Source organism: Dryas octopetala, chromosome 4 (assembly GCF_963921425.1).
Source record: "Dryas octopetala chromosome 4, drDryOcto1.1, whole genome shotgun sequence".
Lineage (NCBI taxonomy): Eukaryota > Viridiplantae > Streptophyta > Magnoliopsida > Rosales > Rosaceae > Dryas > Dryas octopetala.
Window position 1 is genome coordinate 18,484,685 of NC_141369.1, and position 20,589 is coordinate 18,505,273.

At 33.7% G+C, this 20,589-nt stretch overlaps 2 protein-coding genes across 2 annotated transcripts; one reads left to right on the forward strand and one right to left on the reverse strand.

The window, feature by feature from the left end:
- Positions 1-4,315: 4,315 nt before the first annotated feature.
- On the forward strand, positions 4,316-10,352 carry LOC147287638 (beta-amyrin synthase-like). The gene is made up of 15 exons (XM_086238919.1): positions 4,316-4,456; positions 4,777-5,024; positions 6,649-6,834; positions 6,950-7,039; positions 7,163-7,360; positions 7,480-7,564; positions 7,677-7,843; positions 7,934-8,122; positions 8,243-8,476; positions 8,592-8,714; positions 8,810-8,965; positions 9,065-9,433; positions 9,583-9,657; positions 9,767-9,850; positions 9,955-10,352. The coding sequence occupies exons 2-15, from the start codon at positions 4,824-4,826 to the stop codon at positions 10,075-10,077; spliced, it is 2,280 nt and encodes a 759-aa protein (XP_086095045.1). The 5' UTR covers positions 4,316-4,456; positions 4,777-4,823; the 3' UTR covers positions 10,078-10,352.
- A 558-nt stretch (positions 10,353-10,910) lies between these two features.
- LOC147287639 (beta-amyrin synthase-like) lies at positions 10,911-16,128 on the reverse strand. The gene is made up of 18 exons (XM_086240938.1): positions 15,925-16,128; positions 14,834-15,025; positions 14,607-14,696; positions 14,281-14,478; positions 14,096-14,180; positions 13,713-13,879; positions 13,402-13,590; positions 13,181-13,294; positions 12,950-13,069; positions 12,711-12,833; positions 12,518-12,616; positions 12,352-12,408; positions 12,205-12,251; positions 11,976-12,119; positions 11,700-11,877; positions 11,388-11,468; positions 11,167-11,250; positions 10,911-11,021 (listed from the first exon to the last, which is right to left on the reverse strand). The coding sequence occupies exons 1-18, from the start codon at positions 16,126-16,128 to the stop codon at positions 10,911-10,913; spliced, it is 2,283 nt and encodes a 760-aa protein (XP_086097064.1).
- Positions 16,129-20,589: the final 4,461 nt, after the last annotated feature.

Consider the following 20,589-nt stretch of genomic DNA (forward strand, 5'->3'; position numbering starts at 1 on the left):
GCTATTCTAAAAAATTATTAAGATTTAGTATTTAATCCTACTTTTTTATTAAAGTTAAGATATTTAATTATACAGTAGTGCTAGACATCCTACATTTTTATACCACAATTTCATACCACTTTATATGACAACTTATATGACATTTATACGTATATTAGACACTAAAACATAAATAAATAAATAAATAAAACCCAAAAAGAAAAAAAAAAACTCTGTCCAGTAAAATAATAGTACGTGAGATAATATAAAATGTGGTAAATATAACATTATTGTTAAACATATGAGGTCAAAATATAAAAATTTTCGGATAAATATCGATTCTTATGGCAACTTCTAATCCACAAGGGTCATTGTAGTATTGCAGTTTCAAAAATTTCAATGTGAAAATGTGTTGTAGTAGTTTTTACTTAATTTGTCTCTTAGCGCAAGAGCTGAGCAAGATTGTGAGCTTACTTAATTTGAATTAGAGCTCTTGGCCACAAAAAAAAAAAAAAGAATTAGAGCTTTTTTTTTTATTATTATTTTTTCTCAGGGAGTTGGTAGCCGAGCTGACGCCCATTCTTTGACCTACATATCACTTGATACTAGGCAAGGCTCAACCCAAATTCACTTCATGATCGAACACTCACCAACTTTGAATTGAACAGCACACTTTTATAATATCTCATTTCATTTTTATTAAGATAATCAAATATTAGAAAAATAACAATTCCTTGTTAATTAATATTAGATGATTAATTAATTTCTTACTTGTTAATTAATATTCTCTTTTTTCGGGGTTTCTCACTGGTTTCCTAGAAAGTGTCAATGCCAACTAGACACAAGATCTATATATACTTGAAATCAGTAGATATAATCTAATTAATTAATCATCTATTTAAAAATTATGAGTCTATAAATGTTGCTTTCAGCATGTCAATATAATGAATACTTAATTTGCGTTGAATAAGTCAAGCCCGCCAGTAATATTTTAGTGGTACCAATATCATCACTTGTGTGTTTGCAAGAATAACCTCAACAAATTTATGTATATATATATATATATATGTTCATCAATGATCATTAAGCTAGTAGTCAAACTTTTCGTTCTGTATACATATGAAATTTCACGGCATGCCACAGGGAACATGATGAAGTCCACATATATGGCAGAGTACCTTTGTTCTGGTGTTATTGGTTGGGTTTAAGCTCCATACTCTAAAATCCATCATCTAGCTGAAAGGGGCTTTAATTTAAGCATATCTACATCCCAAACGTAAAAGAATAATTTGTTTGTTGATGGTAGCCCCCCCAATACAAGGAGGTTCTGAATTAATAAATAAAACTAATCTCCACCATTGATTTAACTTGAATATAAAGTTGACATATATAGGCAAATTTAAAGAGGATGTCCATACTTTTTAACAAAAATTAAATACCCTCAAACATCCTCTTCTGTTATGTTTCTCTTCAATCTTCCTATGCATATACACACAAATAAAAAGTTAGTACTTCATATCAACCAAATTATTACTTCATCAATAACAACATTAATTGGTACGTATTGTTAAAGTAAGTAATGCTCAGGATTATCAGTCATAAGCCAAGAACGTATAGTTGGTGATCTCCTTAATTTGGTCGATCTGTCAATCTAAATGCGTTAGTTGGAATCTAAATGCCATAGTTGCAGAGTTGCAGCTAGCACACTTTGATTGGAGGTGCCACTTTTTAAAATCAACTATACATGTTGTTTATGACTGCACCTAAGGCCCGTTTGGGATTGAGGTGGAAGACCCAAAAGCTGTTGTGGATGACAATTCTCAATCATTTACATCAATTTTGGTGTTTGGTAAAAAAATTAAAAACTGTTTTTTCCTACAATTCTCAACTCTCCACAACAAAAACAGAAAGCAGGTTTTTAGATGCTTTTGAAACCTGCAGTGAATCACAGCAACAATGAATATTTTATTTTACCCATAATATCTTCATTGATTTCTATATTTTTTAATTTGTTTATTTTAAATTAAAAAATATGTCCATTGTTAGTTATATTTTATATTTTGATAATTAATTATGATATTTTATTTGCACGATTAAAATTATAATATACCTAAAAAAATAATACACATATTTATTTAATAATGTTGTTCTTAGAAAAATTAATGCTAATAAAAATTTGTAGCCAAAAATTTTAAAAACAAGTAAAAAACATTTTATTTTTACCAAATAAATAAGTGAAAAACACTTTTAGCATCATGTCTATTTTAGTAATTATACACAGTCACATCACTTTTATATTAACATTTACCAAACACTTTGATATTGTTTTTTGCACTCACAGCACTTTTGAAAACATACTTTACTAAACACTCAGTTGCTTTACTTTACAGCTGACTTTACTTCATAGTTATTTTACCTCACAACTGTTTTTTCACATAGCAATACCAAACTGACCCTTAACATTTCAAAAATTAAGAATTATAAATATTTTGTTTGGTTCCTTCTCTTGTAGTTGTAGTAGGTCAAGCAAATTGTACAAGCTAGGACCGACTTGTGTTAAGGACGGCTAGCTTTTCCTACCAAAATAGAAAATAGGTGCTAGGTGCCTTTTACACTTGGAGAGAGAGAGAGAGAGAGAGAGAGAGAGAGAGAGAGAGAGAGAGAGAGAGAGAGAGAGAGAGAGAGAGAGAGAGAGAGAGAGAGAGAGAGAGACCCATTTTAGTAATTTACATATGAGACAATTAGAATTCCTGACCAACGTGTTTTCGTCTCTTTCTTTGTGGGTGTGTCAAAATAGTACAGCCAAAACATAGCATAATATTGGCCTTTTATTTCTGCAATTATTTATTTTCTAAACAAATTAAATTATATAGTACATCTAAAGAAAACGACATTCGTTAGTATCAATTTTAGATGTGGAACAATTAGGGTGATTCCATGGTTTTGTACCCAAGTGAGATACTATATACAGCCAAGATATAGCATATAAATATACAATGGCCTTTGACTGATGCAATTTTCAATTTTTGTGTTTTTACTATCACATGCTATGAATTTTCTTTTTCCCAATTATTGCAATTTGGACTTTTTATATGCGATATTAATTTGTGACCAACTTTATTGTTGGAGGAATGCGGGCCTGGCTGGAAGAAATTGTAGGTTTAAAATTCATTGCTTCTTGCAACCAATTCAAGTAACCAACTTTTATGCTCATAAATAAAGTTTGCTTTCTAACAAAAATACATATAATAAATTACTTATAAACCTAGTTTTTGAAAGATTTTTAACTGACAACTCAACCAAATAAAAAATGAAGTTTCAACTAAATTTGTCTGTATACGCACGTTATCCTTGTCGAGGGCTCGACACGCCCAGCGCTCGGTAGCTTGCCGAGAACTTGGTGGATGCAGATGCACTCTGCATCTACATTTGGACACTTTTAGGTTGTAGATGCATCATTTTAGGTTGCAGATGTTTTTTTAAGGTTGCAGATGCATTTTTTTAGGTTGAAAATGACATATTTTAGGTTGTACATGCATATTTTAAGTTGCAGATGCAGTTTTCAGATGTAGATTAGGTTGTAGATGAGGGTTGCATTTGCAACCGCCAAGCGCTCGACAGATACTTACCGAGCACTCGGTGGACAATTTGGACTAGCTGTAACTTAATTTTTGAGCCGGCTGAGATTTGAGTTAAATTTCTTTGTCATTTTGGATTTTTAATTAAAGCACCTAAAAATTAATATATCTAAACAGTTTCCATTAAGGAATCTTTTTAGTAAAATTATTTTATGGATGCATTGTGACTCACTCTATATGAGTTTAATTATCCAAATTTATATATTTTTCAAGTCTTTATCATTAATTCTTAAGAAAAATTATTCAAATTAAAAAATATTAAAATATCTAAGTGATTAAATGAATAACATCTTATTTGAAATATTTATTAATTTTTTAATCTCCAAAAGAAGTAAAAAAGATTATATTTACAGACTATATGATTTGACAACGTGTAGATAGAAATGAATTAAGAGAAAATTAAAATTATTGCCCAGCTGGGTTAGATTAAACAAGGTGTCCTTTAATTGAGAAGTCATAAAACCCACACAAAAATAGAAAATAAAAAAACCAAATATAACTAATAAAAATGAGAAAACAAAGGCAGAGAAAACACCAAAGTTGACTAAATATGATTTCATCTTGAATATCCCTTTTCTTTCTCTTACAGACTTACACACACAAAACACACACTTGAGAATAAGTAAAAAAATAAATAAAATATTGACAAAATGGGGAAGGTGGGCTATACTTTGTTGTCAGCCAGTGCTGGGCTTGTATCTATATAAAGTGGGGTTCCCATGCATCAAACATCATCACCACACAGACACAGACTCTCTCATCAGGATTTGGAGCTACCAAAGCAACTAAGAGCACCTCTCATTCCTTCAATTCCTTCCTCACCCAGCAGTTTCAGATCGGTGAGTCCCTCATCAAATTCAAGATGTCACCCACACATATATATATTTACAGAGCTTCTATATATATATATATATATATATATATACACTCTCCAGTCTCCATTACTCTCCCTCAAGATTTTTGGTCATTACAAAGCTAGAGAGAGTTCATTTGGGTACTAAGAGAGCTCAAATGGATTGGCTGAGATATACATGATCAGAAACTGATCTGATCGATCACTAATTTCAAAGCTTTTTTTTCTTTTTTCTTTTCATAGCTACTTATTGTTTATGTTCAGGCTCTGATCACTAATTTCATTTTATGTGTACTAATCATGCAGTATTATACATTAAGGTTCATTTTACTACTAATTAAGTAATCAAAAAGATGTGGAAGATTAAGTTTGGAGAGGGTGCAAATGACCCATTGCTGTTCAGCACAAACAACTTCCATGGGAGGCAGACATGGGAGTTTGACCCTGATGCAGGCACCCCTGAAGAGCGAGCTGAGGTTGAAGCCGCTCGAGAAAATTTCTACCAAAACCGCTTCAAAGTCCAGCCCAGCAGTGACCTCCTATGGCGTTTTCAGGTAATTAAATATATTAACCAAAAACGAGTCGTCACATCATTTTATTAATAATTTCTTTACCACGTACTGGTGATATGTAATTTTTCTATCTCATTATTATATAACAGTGAGTCATGCATACATGTTTTCGAAAATGAATTCGCATGTGAGTATGTGACTAATTCATATATACAACTCATTAATAATTCTACACACATTTTAAGACACTATGTTATACAAATTATTAGGAAGAATCACATGCAAGAAGGACTCATGTTTTGTTTTTTGCTAACAACAAGAAGATTGTTCTCACTTAATTAAGGCTATAACATGGTGAATACAACCTGGATTAGCTAAGTGATTAGAACTTGTAGTAAATAATTAAGTATAAAAATCAAACCCAAATCCTTTTTTTCTGTCTTTATATGATAACTTTAATACAGAAATTTATTTCTACTGATATATAATAAAAAAAATTTCTTTAATGTTTCAGTTTACTCCGCCAAATTTTTTGATTATTCAACTGGTCAACTTATGTGAACTTGGAAAGTCGATCTCAACTCTATGTGGTGTACTTTCACGTGTCCCATGTTGGTTTTTTTAGCACTGTTTATCTCTTTCTTCTTTTTTCAACTCTTCCTTTTATTGGTCAAACAAGGTTGGCTCCAGAAAGAAAATAAAAACCTATCTAATACTTCTACAAGGAGAGATTTAAGTTTGAGTCCTTTTTTTTAGAAGATAGATGATTGGCAATATAATATCTAAACAATCCCAAAATACATAATTCAAGCTAATTTACTAATTAATTATATATAGAAATAATATATGTAGGCCTTTGTATACACAAATGGTTGTCCTTTATTACAGTTTAACAGTCCATATACCAATTAAATATTAGTTTGACCCATTCATAATTCGACCGCACCGACGTTGGAAACTTTTGATGGACACTTTAATAAATCATTATAGTTCAAGCCAAGAAAAGAACCCAAAGTTATCTTACTTTTTTTTAATTCTTTTGTTTTCTATTTTTAAATAAAGAAGAGGACAAACTTGAATGGTTTGGGTCAAGAGGTTGAAGAGCCTTGAGTTGGGGATCACTAACTTAAGAACAGGCCAAAGTTGGTGGGTGGGTCATTGGGTCAAACATGTTATACTAAGCTTGCTTCTTTTTTTCTTTGTTTGGTTGGTAGATAATTAAAAAACAATATGACAATAGTTTAATTAGAGATAAACCTCTTCTTTGGTTAATTAAGATGATAACAATATATTAATATGTGTATTGGAATTACTCTTTATAATTTAATAATTGAGAGCAAATAATTAATTATATTGGTGAAGTGAGAGTGATACGTACTTACATTAGGTGAGTGAAAGGGAAAGGGGAGCGACCCCAAAAAGGCCTCTGTTCTGTTCGTCTATGACTTTTGCATTTATTTGTGCGATCAACTTGCATATCAAACACTAAGAGTTTAATGTTAGAAACTGATTAGTTAATTTTTAATAATCCAAGTTAACAAAATGTAAAATAAAAAGAAAATGGGTACAAAGTACAATGTTCTAAATGATTTACCAAATTTTTTAATTGATTTCAACCTCTCAATTAATATGGTTTTATTAATTTTTTTCTTTGATCCAATTGCAGATGCTAAGAGAGAAAAACTTCAAACAAGAAATTCCAACAGTGAGGATTGGGGATGGTGAGGAAATCACATTTGATCAGGCCACAGCTACATTCAAGAGGGCTGCTACCTTCTGGAATGCCTTGCAATCACCCCATGGACATTGGCCTGCTGAAAATGCTGGCCCAAACTTTTACTTTCCCCCATTGGTGAGTACTACTTTTACTTCACAAGAATCATGTGCCATAGTCAAGAAAATTTCACAGTTAACAAAGTTGGGTTAATGTATTTGACAACTGATTAATTGTTACCTTTTTTGTTCAGGTCATGGCTGCATACATCCCAGGATATCTTAATGTTATTTTCCCAGCTGAGTATAAGAAGGAAATCTTGCGTTACACATACAACCATCAGGTAAAACAAACTAGGTTTCTGGATTCAAAATGGTCAATATATGCTATTGCTTTTTGTTAGAGTGTAAATGTGCATACCAAATGAGTAGTTGAGCTTATTTAGTTGTGAATTTGTCTACTGCAGAATGAAGATGGTGGGTGGGGATTACACATTGCAGGGCCTAGCATGATGTTTACCACATGTCTCAACTACTGTATGATGCGTATACTCGGAGAAGGACCTGAGGGTGGCCGAGACAATGCTTGTGCAAGAGCACGAAAGTGGATTCTTGACCGTGGTGGTGCAACTCATGCAGCCTCATGGGGAAAGACTTGGATGGCGGTATGACATTCTTGACATTAATACAAATGAAGTTTCATACTGAAAAAAGGATATATGCTTAATGAATGTCTGTATATTTATCATTGTACTAATGATTGAGTTTAATTTTTGTGTTGCAGATACTTGGTGTGTATGATTGGGAGGGAAGCAACCCAATGCCCCCGGAGTTTTGGACTTACCCTACTCTGCTTCCTTTTCATCCATGTAAGCACAATTTTCTTTCACATCCTAGTTCATTTTTACTGAACTTTGCCACCTATAAGTTTCATGGTTTTGTAACTTTCTTTTCCTAATTAGTACTACTTCATATGTGCAGCAAAAATGTTCTGCTATTGTAGGTTGACTTACCTACCCATGTCTTACTTTTATGCCACAAGATTTGTTGGTCCAATCACTCCTCTTGTTGAAGAATTGAGACAAGAAATTTACTGTACACCCTACAGTGAAATTAAGTGGAGTCAAGAGCGCCATACATGTGCAAAGGTGAGCATATTTCTGTTCCTTAGTTCTTACCATTGTGCAACTTTACTATGTCCTTGAACATTTATTCACATACATTGTTAACTTATGCAGGAAGATAACTACTACCCCCATGGTAGGGTACAACGTTTTATGTGGGACAGTCTTTACAACGTTTGTGAGCCTCTTCTTAAACGCTGGCCCTTTAAGAAGATCAGAGACAATGCTATTCAATTTACGATTGACCAAATTCATTATGAAGATGAGAACAGTCGCTACATTACAATTGGATGTGTGGAAAAGGTAATGAGATCAATTAGCGAGAAATTGAACATATGGAGTGTGCAAAAAATCTGCTCATGAATGTATATAAGCCTGTTGGTTAATTTTAATGATCTAATAGTGCCATTTTTCATTGGTCAGCCATTGATGATGCTTGCTTGTTGGGCTGAGGATCCTAGTGGAGAAGCTTTTAAGAAGCACATTCCTAGAGTTACAGATTACATATGGCTTGGAGAGGATGGAATTAAGATGCAGAGTTTTGGAAGCCAGTCTTGGGATTGTGCTCTCATAATTCAAGCTTTGCTTGCTGGGAATTGCAATACTGAATTTGGTCCTGTACTTAAGAAAGCACACGAATTCCTCAAGATATCTCAGGTTCCATATTTAACTCCTCAAGACAGTACTTCAGTATAATCTAATGCATTACATGTATTTTAATCTTTGACATTTCTGTTGGCCTAAAGAATCTATCCTATATGTAACAATGTAGGTGAGGATCAATACATCCGGCGACTACTTAAGTCATTTCCGTCACATTTCTAAAGGAGCATGGACTTTCTCTGACCGGGATCATGGATGGCAAGTTTCAGATTGTACTGCAGAAGCACTGAGGGTAATTGAGTTTACTCATGCACTTAACTCAAGTTGAAGGTGGAGCCTCATATATAATGACAATGGTGCTAACCTTGTAACTGTTTTTTGTTTCAGTGTTGCTGTTTGTTTGCAATGATGTCACCAGATGTTGTTGGTGAGCCAATGGAAGCTGAGTGTATGTATGATGCAGTCAATGTCATAATGTCTCTTCAAAGTCCAAATGGTGGTGTATCAGCCTGGGAGCCAACAGGAGCTCCAAAATGGTTGGAGGTAAATAACAAAAAATTTATACTTCAAAGAATTTAAGTTATGACCATTTTAGTATGTATCATAACATGCATTATATATTGATTTCTTTTTCCTCTTCAGTGGCTCAACCCTGTGGAATTTCTTGAGGACCTTGTCATTGAATACGAGTATATCGAGTGCACTTCATCTTCAATCCAGGCCTTAACTTTGTTTAGGAAGTTGTACCCTGGACATAGAAGGAAGGAGATCAATAACTTCATCACAAGGGCTGCAGACTACATTGAAGACATACAATACCCTGATGGCTCATGGTACGGAAACTGGGGAATCTGCTTTGTATATGGTACATGGTTTGCAATCAAAGGGTTGGAGGCTGCAGGCAGGACATACAACAATTGTGAGGCGGTGCGCAAAGGTGTTGACTTTTTGCTCAAATCACAAAGGGAAGATGGTGGTTGGGGAGAGCACTACACCTCATGCACAAACAAGGTACCATTCTTTCTCTACTTTTATATAACCAACTACACCTGACTGTTGTCAAATTCATTTCCAAAGAAAGCATAATCCTAATAATGTTCAATCTTCTTCCACTTCAAAAATAACTGAGACATTGTCTTTGTGCTTGGTGCCATATACAGAAATACACAGCTCAAGACAGTACAAATTTGGTGCAAACTGCAATTGGATTAATGGGTCTGATTCACGGTCGACAGGTCAGTACATGTTCTAAACATTTCAGAGCTAACCTCTTCCCCCATGTTCATGTAAACACAATTCCCTCCAAAACTTAATTTGTCTAAACAACTTTTTTCTTTGCTACAGGCTGAGAGAGATCCAACTCCTATCCACCGCGCTGCAAAGGTGTTGATTAATAGTCAATTGGATGATGGTGATTTCCCCCAACAGGTACCATTCTGCAATACAAAGCAATACATGATATCTTTTATCACATTGCATATTCCTTATTCTTATACATATACGCTAACCATTGCCTACCTGTTGTATGGCAGGAGTTGATGGGAGTTTTTATGAGGAACGCCATGTTGCACTACGCAGCATACAGAAATATCTTCCCATTGTGGGCTCTTGGAGAATACCGCACACTGGTGCAATTGCCTACCAAAAGAGCTTGAGCCTTGAATCAGAAGCAGAGGAATTCATGGACTTGCCAATACAGCCGGAACCAATAAAAGCTAGTGCTACTTCTAGTTCTAGTTGGTCCTTATTTTTTCTTCTTTTATGTATGTAGAGGTTGATGTACTTGTAACCGCTGAAGAATGAATAATCTATGCATATATAGTATCATTTATACACACATGTATCATGTTTGGGGCACAAGGCTTCATAATGTTGAATTGCGAGATATCATATCTCATATAAAGTAAATGAATATGAATTTTTCTTGCTACTGATACTTTAATTAGTACTTTCTTCTCTGCAATTCCATTCACTTTATTGCTGTGTGAACGCGGTAAAAATAAAAATAAAAATAACACATGAGGGCAATGTTTCAAATTTTGCTACTTTCATTCTCTTTCAGCAGGCTAGCCCCAGCTCTTAGCAGTATACTGATGTGCTCATTAAAAGGTTATATTACCCAAAGGTCAGCAAGAAGGCTCATCTTAGATACGAAGCACACTCTTTGAAAATGTCTTATTAGTATGCAACAGCTAGGACAGCAGAAGGGTTAAAGTGGCTTGAAAATGTCTTTTCATGTAGTTTTATTAATAACTTTACCATCAACTCTGTCAATATATATATAAGGAAACACAAGATTATATGCAATGCTGATGTCTAAACCTAAGAACAAGAGAAGACTATGCCCCTTCAACTTTTTTTTCTTTGGTAAGCATGCCCCAACTATTTTAATGCATGGTCTGCATAGTTTTCATTAACCTATACTTTCCTTTGGCGCTAAGCATATAACCATGTTTATACATTAATAGATACATCTGAATCTACACAGCTACACAGAGAGAACCAAATTACGATATTCTGCAAGAGCCCAAATTGGGAAAATATTCCTATATGTTGGGTAGTGTAACATGACATTCCTCATGAAAGCTCCCGTCAGTTCCTGTCATCAGGGTAAAAAAGAAAAGATTGATCTGTGGCTAGTAATTTGTAATTAAACACTAAAAATCAGAAATTCAAGCATGCCAAAAATATGATATCCTTTTTTATTTTCACATGCTACAAAATATATTGAATAAGAATGGTACCTGCTGAGGGAAATCACCATTTTCCAGTTGAGAATTGATCAATAGCTTTGCAGCTCGGTGAATAGGAGTAGGGTCTCTCTCCACCTTTACCCATAAAGGAAAAAAGGAAAAAAAAAAAACCAATTTGAAAATTTAGAACTGGAGGAGGGGTGGAATGTGTAACAGTAAAATAAATGGAGAAGTGGCTGGCACATAGATTTAAAAATCATGTACTATATAACCTGTCCACCATGAATTAAACCCATCAATCCCATTGCAGTCTGCACCAAATTCGATCGGTCTCCTTCAAGAGGTGTATAGATCTGTATAACCAATTCCAGAGGATAATTTGAGTTTATGCTGATCAAGAGAGAATATCATACTTTCACTTACCCATAAATCTAAGAACAATAGGGGCACAGTATTGGAGTGCATGAGCTAGTCCGGTGGATGATTAAGGATAAAAAGAGTACTATAAACCAATAAACCCCGGCCTGCACATAATTCATGTAAAAGGAAAAAAGAGAAAGAAGAGAAAGAAAGAGAAAATTGACCTTGTTTGTACAAGAAGTGTAGCTCTCTCCCCAACCACCATTGTCTTTCTGTGTATTGAGTAAAAATTCAACTCCTCTGCGTACAGCCTCACAATTATGGTAAGTCTTGCCAGCAGCCTCTAACCCTCTAATTGCAAACCATGTTCCATAGATGAAGCAGATTGCCCAGTTTCCATACCTGTGAATATGCTTGTCCACTTAGTTTATTTCTCTAACACAATTTTTAATAAACTTTATTTAGTTTGTTTCACATATTTTGATTTTATGCAAACATACCATGAGCCATCAGGCTTCTGTATATCTTCAATGAAGCTTGCAGCATTTATGATGAAATCATCGATCTCTTTCTTTCTGTGGCCAGGGTATAACTTCCTAAACATAGCTAATGCCTGGATTGAAGACGACGTGCATTCGGTATAGCTGCATGACTCTTACATTAGTCCTTAAGGAATGCAGCCCACAGAAAAAATAATTACAGAATGGAATGTGGGATTAAGAACTTTACTCGTATTCAATGATGAGATCCTCCATAAATTCTACAGGATTGAGCCACTTCAGAAGAAATATTGAATATACGCATGTCATGATACAAAATAAAACAATGGAAATTTCAAATTATTAATTTGGTCATGTAAAGATTTTCCTTATTTACCTCCAACCATTTTGGAGCTCCTGTTGGCTCCCAGGCTGATACACCACCATTTGGACTCTAATTCAAATCATACAATGGAGTTTATATTTATTTCTTGGATCAAGATGCAATTTTCCCATTCAAAGATGTACTATAAGACAAAATGGTCCTACAATCAAATCCTCACCTGGAGTGAAAGTACGATATTGACAGCATCATATAAACGCGCAGGTTCCATTTGTTCTCCGACTAGTTGTTGTGGTAACTTTGATAATAATAGGCAACACTGTGTAATAAATCAATCACATATGCAGTAAGCAATATATAATTTTTTATGGCTAAGGCTCAACCCTCAACTTCTGAAAAGCGTATGAGTCAACCTTTAAAGCTTCTGCAGTACAATCAGAAACTTGCCATCCATGGTCTCGATCAGAGAAAGTCCATGCTCCTTTAGAAATGTGACGAAAATGGGCTAAAAAGTCACCAGAAGGATTTTCCCTAACCTAGAAAATTATGAGTGAATAAATATTTTAGCTGACTGAAAATGTAGAAGGAGAAAATAAGACACTTCGTGAACAAAGTATATAGTAAACAGAGAAGTACAGAAAATAACAGAAACCTGAGATTTCTTTAGGAACTCATGTGCTTTCTTAAGTACAGATCCAAGTTCTTCAGTGAGATTTCCAGCAACCAAAGCTTGAATGGAAAGATTAGCATCCCATGTCTGGCTACCGAAACTCTGTGTATGAATAGAGAGTATCAAATTCAGTACTTTAGTGGCCCATCACCTCCATCCACGAATTTGAAATTTAAACCTGAGCATACTGTTGTGGGAAATAGTTATGCAAACCTGCATTGTTATTCCATCTTCAGAAACCCATATGTAATCCGCAACCCTTGCAAGGTGCTTCTTATAAGATTCCCCATTGGGATCTTCGGCCCAGCAAGCAAGCATCATTAATGGCTGACGAATTCAAGTGACATTACATTATAAAAAACAGCAGGCATATATAACTTGAACAGAGTTTATATACATTCCTCCTCACATTCTTTAATTAATAATCTGACTACCTTTTCCACACATCCAATTGTAATGTATCGACTATTCTCATCTTCATAATGAATATGTTGAAGGGTTTCTTGAAGAGCCTTCTCTCTCAACTTTTTGAAGGGCCAACGAGCAAGAAGAGGCTCAAAAATTGTGTAAAGACTATCCCACATCATACATTGTAACTTACCATGGGGATAGTATTTATCCTCCTGCATTAATAAATAGAACAGTCATTTTATGCATGCACATAAAGTTTTGACTAACAGAAAAATGTTACATAATGGTATGATTCAAAACTTCAAACTGTAAGGTGCAAACCATGTAAACTCACCTTTTCACACAGATGGCGCACTTTGCTCCATTGAATTTCACTGTAAGGTTCATTAAAGATTTCTTCTCTCAATTGTAGAATGAGAGGTGTGATGGGGCCAACAAATCTTTTCCCAAACAAATATGACATAGGCAAGTAAGTTAACCGACAATAGCACAACAATTTTGCTGCAAACATAAAGTATAAATTAAAATGTTAAATTTAAGGACCTTAAAAAACTTGTATCTAAGTATTCCATATTTAAAGAAGAGAAAGAAAAACATCTATTTGTCACTTAGGCTGCAAAAGAGAGAATCCACTTCCAAGTCAAGTTACAATCTTTCAATTGAACATCAAATAGACTAATTTTCCAAGTTCAAACAGTAAAAAGAATTTTTGCAAACCTGGATTAAAAGGGAGCAAAGATGGGTAGGCCCAAAACTCTGGGGGCATAGGGTTGCTTCCCTCCCAATCATACACACCAAGTATCTACAATAGAAGACAAATTTAATCATTTGAGACAGAATGCAATAAGTACTCTGATGAGAATAAGATTATCAATTTGAATTAATACTAGAAATGGTCATACTCCCATCCAAGTCTTTCCCCAAGATGATGAATATGTGGCACCACCATGATCAAGAATCCACTTCCGTGCCCTTGCGCAAGCGTTGTCCAGACCCCCATCGGGTCCTTCTCCAAGTAGACGCATACAAATGTAGTTAAGAAGTGTACAAAACATCATACTAGGAGTCTGTATGTCTAATCCCCAACCACCATCTTTGTTCTGCGATGGACAACATTTTTTAAACTCAATTAGGAAGCATAAGCCTAATTGTCTAGAAAACTGAAACAGAATTAGATGTTCATTTTAAAAAAAAAACAAAACTACACATAATACATAAGCATTATTACCTGGTGACAGTAAATGTACCTAAAAATTTCCTTGCGATGCTCTGCAGACAAAACAATATTAAGATGCCCTGTAATGTACAGGGTCATGATCTGCATTTTGAGGGAAGAAATATAATTAAAAAGAAAATGGTACTTGAAAATTAGTATTAAAATCTAATTGTTCAAAATCCCAGATGTTATATATGACTAATGCTTGGTAGTTTGTTATGGGAAAGAAGAGTACTCACCAGAGGAGGAGTGAAAAACATAGGGCCAGCAATTTGAGCTGGCCAATGGCCGTGAGGTGATTGCAAGGCAGACCAGAAGGTAGCAGCCCTTCTGAATGCAGCTGTGGTCTTTTCATATCTAAAATATTCCTCATCACCATCCTCTACCTTTACTTGGGGAATTGCTTGTTTGAAATTTTTCTCTCTTAGACTCTAGATATATTAATTTCGTTAAAGAAGCTGGTATTAGAAAAAGAAGATGGTAATTGAGTGAAAAACAAAAAACTAGGAATTGTATCCAGTACAACCAGAACTCATGCTGTTAATTACTAACTGTAAATATATACATATTATATATATATACAAAGACAAGATAGCCATTAATATGATGTCCCAAAATAGAGTTATGAATTATGATTACTATATATGACCAATAAAGTTTAAATAATGTACGTACTTTGATGTATCAAGAGAAACCAAATAGTGTTATGATTAATATAGTCTGTACTTGAATTCTATGTCATACTCGTTGTTTGTTATTTCAGACTGGGGTGGATTGGACTGAACTAATTACCATAAATTGTATTAAATTGTAACGAATTGGACTATAATTTGTGACATATCAGTATCTTATCTATCATAAAGGATAGGTATGGTTTAGGGTGAGCACATATATAAACAGCATTACCACGTTATTTGGAATTTAAATTTTTGGAATTTGTTTTAATGTTTCTAGTCACATTTGTATGTAGGTGAATTTTTTATTTTATTTTTTCAAATGAACGGTCCAAACTCAGAGTGTGACACATAATATATGAAATATTTAGTAAGAGAATATTACTCTATATATGCAATAGTGGGTGGTTCTCTCATCCACACTAAGTTAATTCACACCTAGCCTGTACGAGATCTTATATGGAAATCTTTTGTCAATTCTATACAAAAAGTTTTTCATGCATAAATGATTCATGTATAGGATTTCATTTGGATATTAATTCTACTTGTATAGGATTAACATAAAGGATTAATCTTATATATATAGGATCATGTCCGGACCATGTATGGATGACCCTAATATAAACGCAAGAATCCCTGATGCAATAGAGATGTACCTGCATTCGGCAGAGGAGGTCACTGCAGGGCTTGAGGTGGTGACGATTGTTGAAAAATGTTTGACGAGCGTCTTCAACCTCGGCTCGCTCTTCAAGGGTACCTGCATGAGGGTCAAACTCCCATGTCTGCCTTCCCACAAAGTCGTTTGTGCTGAATAAGTAAGGGTCATTTGCACCCTCAGCTCCAAACTTAAGCTTCCACATTAATATCTAGTTCGTGATCTTCAGTGACTTGTGACTTATGAGGCACAACTTAATGAAGTGAGGTAATGAATACCAACTGTGGCGTGATTAATTACTTCTTAATCAAGAGACTGAAAAAGATTAAAGCTTTTAGTTTCTCATGGAGAGCTCTTTGAGAACTTAGATCGATGATCCTGGCTATAAGAAACCTCTCATATATATATATATATATTGAGAGAGAGAGAGAGAGTTCGACATATTGTTTAGCTTGATGTATGTTGTCGATATGTTTGTTAATAACTTACATTTTAAAGTTTGATATAGTTGACTTAGAGAGAATAACTTATATGTCCCTGTTATAGAGGCAGGTATTATCCCAGTTAGAGAAAGAGAGAAAGCGAGAGTTCGACATATTGTTTAGCTTGATATATGTTATCGATCTGTTTCTTAATAACTTATATTTTAAAGTTTGATATAATTGACTTAGATAGAATAACTTACATGTCTCAATAATTGAGATATGTGTTATCCTAGTTAGAGAGAGAGAGAAAGAGAGAAAGAAATAGAGAGAGATAGACATGTGTTATCCTAGTCAGTGACTTGTGACTTGTGAGGCACAACTTAATGAAGTGAGGTAATGAATACTAACTGTGGCGTGATAATTACTTCTTAATCAAGAGACTGCAAAAGATTAAAGCTTTTAGTTTCTCATGGAGAACTCTTTGAGAACTTCGATCGATGATCCTGGCTATAAGAAACCTCTCATATAGATATATATATATATATTGAGAGAGAGAGAGAGAGAGAGTTCGACATATTGTTTAGGTTGATGTATGTTGTCCCAAAAAGTCATTGGATGAAGTATTACTTTTTTGTTTGTTAGTATTATATATATTAATTCATAAATTATTGTTAATTAAATTCATTACCTCACACATTTGTGTCTTGTTTTTTATATTTTATTTTTGGATTATTTTTAACATATTTTATGGGAATTATAATTGCTGAGTTGACATATATGGGAATTATAATAGCTAAGTTAATTCAAGTTTCTTAAGTGGTGCTGCTGTTAGTTTATTTACAGTTCTAATCATCCATGTTATAAAATTTACCAGAACTTGGTGCTCGTTTTGTGAAAGCATTTTCCAAGTCCCAAAAAGTCATTGGATGAAGTATTAATTTAAGAAGATTGGTACATTTGTTGCAGGATGAAACCGTACCTTTGAAGCCTTACACTCACCAGTATCTTGTCCCATATATATAACGCATCCGGGAGTACTGCCCCCTTTTGGTACTCAATCAAGACAGCTTTGGCATGTATACATCATAGTCTTGTGTTCTTATTCAGCATATGGTAAGGATGTATATGTTTTTTGCTTACCATATAAAGATGGTGTCATTGTTAGAGTGAGTGCTTCAATAGTTTCATGTAACATATCATTTCCTTTTTCTTAAGGTACAAGCACTCCTCAGTACCAATGGCTTGACCAGGTTGTGTTCTCAACACATTGTATTTATTTAATCATTTTATCTTGATTTCTTTTTTGATTTTTTTGTAGTTGTTATATGCAAATGATTATATATGCATCCATTGACTATTGACTTTTGTTTGTTAGTATTATATATATTAATTCATAAATTAATTGTTAATTAAATTCATTACCTCACACATCTGTGTCTTGTTTTTTATATTTTATATTTTGGATTATTTTTAACATATTTTGGGGAATTATAATTGCTCAGTTGACATATATGGGAATTATAATAGCTAGGTTAATTCAAGTTTCTTACTCAACCAGGGTGATGCTGTTAGTTTATTTACAGTTCTAATCATCCATGTTATAAAATTTATCAGAACTTGGTGCTCGTTTTGTGAAAGCATTTTCCAAGTCCCAAAAAGACATTGGATGAAGTATTAATTTTTTTTAAAAAAAGATTGGTACATTTGTTGCAGGGTGAAACCGTACCTTTGAAGCCTTACACTCACCAGTATCTTGTCCCATATATATAACGCATCCGGGAGTACTGCCCCCTTTTGGTACTCAATCAAGACAGCTTTGGCTTGTATACATCATAGTCTTGTGTTCTTATTCAACATATGGTAAGGATATATTGTTTTTTGCTTACCATATAAACATGGTGTCATTGTTAGAGTGAGTGCTTCAACAGTTTCATGTAACATATCATTTCCTTTTTCTTAAGGTACAAGCACTCCTCAGTACCAATGGCTTGACCAGGTTGTGTTCTCAACACATTGTATTTATTTAATCATTTTATCTTGATTTCTTTTTTGGTTTTCTTGTAGCTGTTATATGCAAATGATTATATATGCATCCATTGACTATTGACTTTGTTTGTTAGTATTATATATATATTAATTCATAAATTAATTGTTAATTAAATTCATTACCTCACACATCTGTGTCTTGTTTTTTATATTTTATTTTTTGGATTATTTTTAACATATTTTTGGGGAATTATAATTGCTGAGTTGACATATATGAGAATTATCATAGCTGGGTTAATTCAAGTTTCTTACTCAACCAGAGCGCTGCTGTTAGTTTATTTACAGTTCTAATCATCCATGTTATAAAATTTATCAGAACTTGGTGCTCGTTTTGTGAAAGCATTTTCCAAGTCCCAAAAAGACATTGGATGAAGTATATATTAATTTTTTGTATATTAGTATTATATATATTAATTCATAAATTAATTGTTAATTAAATTCATTACCTCACACATTTGTGTCTTGTTTTTTAATTAAGAAGATTGGTACATTTGTTGCAGGGTGAAACCGTACCTTTGAAGCCTTACACTCACCAGTATCTTGTCCCATATATATAACGCATCCGGGAGTATTGCCCTCTTTTGGTACTCAATCAAGACAGCTTTGGCACGTATACATCATAGTCTTGTGTTCTTATTCAGCATATGGTAAGGATATATATGTTTTTTGCTTACCATATAAACATGGTGTCTTTGTTAAAGTGAGTGCTTCAACAGTTTCATGTAACATATCATTTCTTTTTGGGTTAAATACATTTTTGGTCCACGAACTTTGGGCGGTTTCTCAATTTGGTCCACCAATTTTGAAACGTGACAAAAATAACCTTGAATTATTCAATTTGTGTCAATCCAGGATCTTCCGTCCAAAAATCTAACGGAAGCTGACGTGGCCGTTAAACGCTGACGTGGCACACTGAATGTGCTCCACGTGTCACCTCTTTTATTTTATTTTTGGATTTTTTCTATGTTCCTATTTTTATAAACTTTAAAAATTAATTAAAAAGAGCTCCGGACTCATAAAAATACACGGAAAATTCCTACAACCTCGTCCTAACTAGTACTAATTTATTATAGGGCCAAATTACCAATTTACCCTATGAGAGTTTCCATAAAATTTGGGAAGTCCAAATTTATTTATTTTCCTCTAAGACCGAGAGGTCTTTTGGGTAGCAAGTGTTCATGAGAAAGGTAGTGTTAGTTTTTAGAAGACCAACGGTGCAAACCTCGTATTTTTTGGAGCTTGGGAGATTATTCTATGAATTTTCAAAGAGTCTAGAGTATTTTAATTTTTTAAAAATAAATTTGCACTTCCCAAATTTTCTGGAAACTCTCAGAGGGCAAATTGGTAATTTTGCCCCATAATAAATTAGTACTAGTCAAGACGAGGTCGTAGGAATTTTCCGTGTATTTTTATGATTCCGGAGCTATTTTTAATTAATTTTTCATGTTTATAAAAATAGAAAAATAGAAAAAATCCGAAAATAAAATAAAATAGGTGACACGTGGAGCACATTCAGTGCGCCACGTCAGCATTTAACGGCCGTGTCAGCCTTTGTTAGATATTTGGACGGAAGATCCTAAATTGACACAAATTGGATAATTCGAGGTTATTTTTGTCACGTTTTAAAATTGGTGAACCAAATTGAGAAACCGTCCAAAGTTCGTGGACCAAAAATGTATTTAACCCTTTCCTTTTTCTTAAGGTACAAGCACTCCTCAGTACCAATGGCTTGACCAGGTTGTGTTCTCAACACATTGTATTTATTTAATCATTTTATCTTGATTTCTTTTTTGGTTTTCTTGTAGCTGTTATATGTAAATGATTATATATGCATCCATTGACTATTGACTTTGTTTATTAGTATTATATATATATTAATTCATAAATTAATTGTTAATTAAATTCATTACCTCACACATATGTGTCTTGTTTTTTATATTTTATTTTTTGGATTATTTTAAACATATTTTATGGGAATTATAATTGCTGAGTTGACATATATGGGAATTATAATAGCTGGGTTAATTCAAGTTTCTTACTCAACCAGGGCGCTGCTGTTAGTTTATTTACAGTTTTAATTATCCATGTTATAAAATTTATCAGAATTTGGTGCTCGTTTTGTGAAAGCATTTTCCAAGTCCCAAAAAGACATTGGATGAAGTATTAATTTTTTCTAAAAGAAGATTGGTACATTT

Bases quoted from the DNA above. Each gene is read 5' to 3' on its own strand.
- LOC147287639 (XM_086240938.1), bottom strand. From the start codon at position 16,128: ATGTGGAAGCTTAAGTTTGGAGCTGAGGGTGCAAATGACCCTTACTTA. The intron at 12,252-12,351 runs GTAAATAAGGAA...TTTCTTCTGAAG, and splicing joins GAGCTCCAAAATGGTTGGAG to TGGCTCAATCCTGTAGAATT. The intron at 11,469-11,699 runs GTCAATTTTCTC...TTGGTTATACAG, and splicing joins ACACTTCTTGTACAAACAAG to ATCTATACACCTCTTGAAGG.
- LOC147287638 (XM_086238919.1), top strand. From the start codon at position 4,824: ATGTGGAAGATTAAGTTTGGAGAGGGTGCAAATGACCCATTGCTGTTC. The intron at 8,966-9,064 runs GTAAATAACAAA...TTTCCTCTTCAG, and splicing joins GAGCTCCAAAATGGTTGGAG to TGGCTCAACCCTGTGGAATT. The intron at 9,658-9,766 runs GTCAGTACATGT...TCTTTGCTACAG, and splicing joins GTCTGATTCACGGTCGACAG to GCTGAGAGAGATCCAACTCC.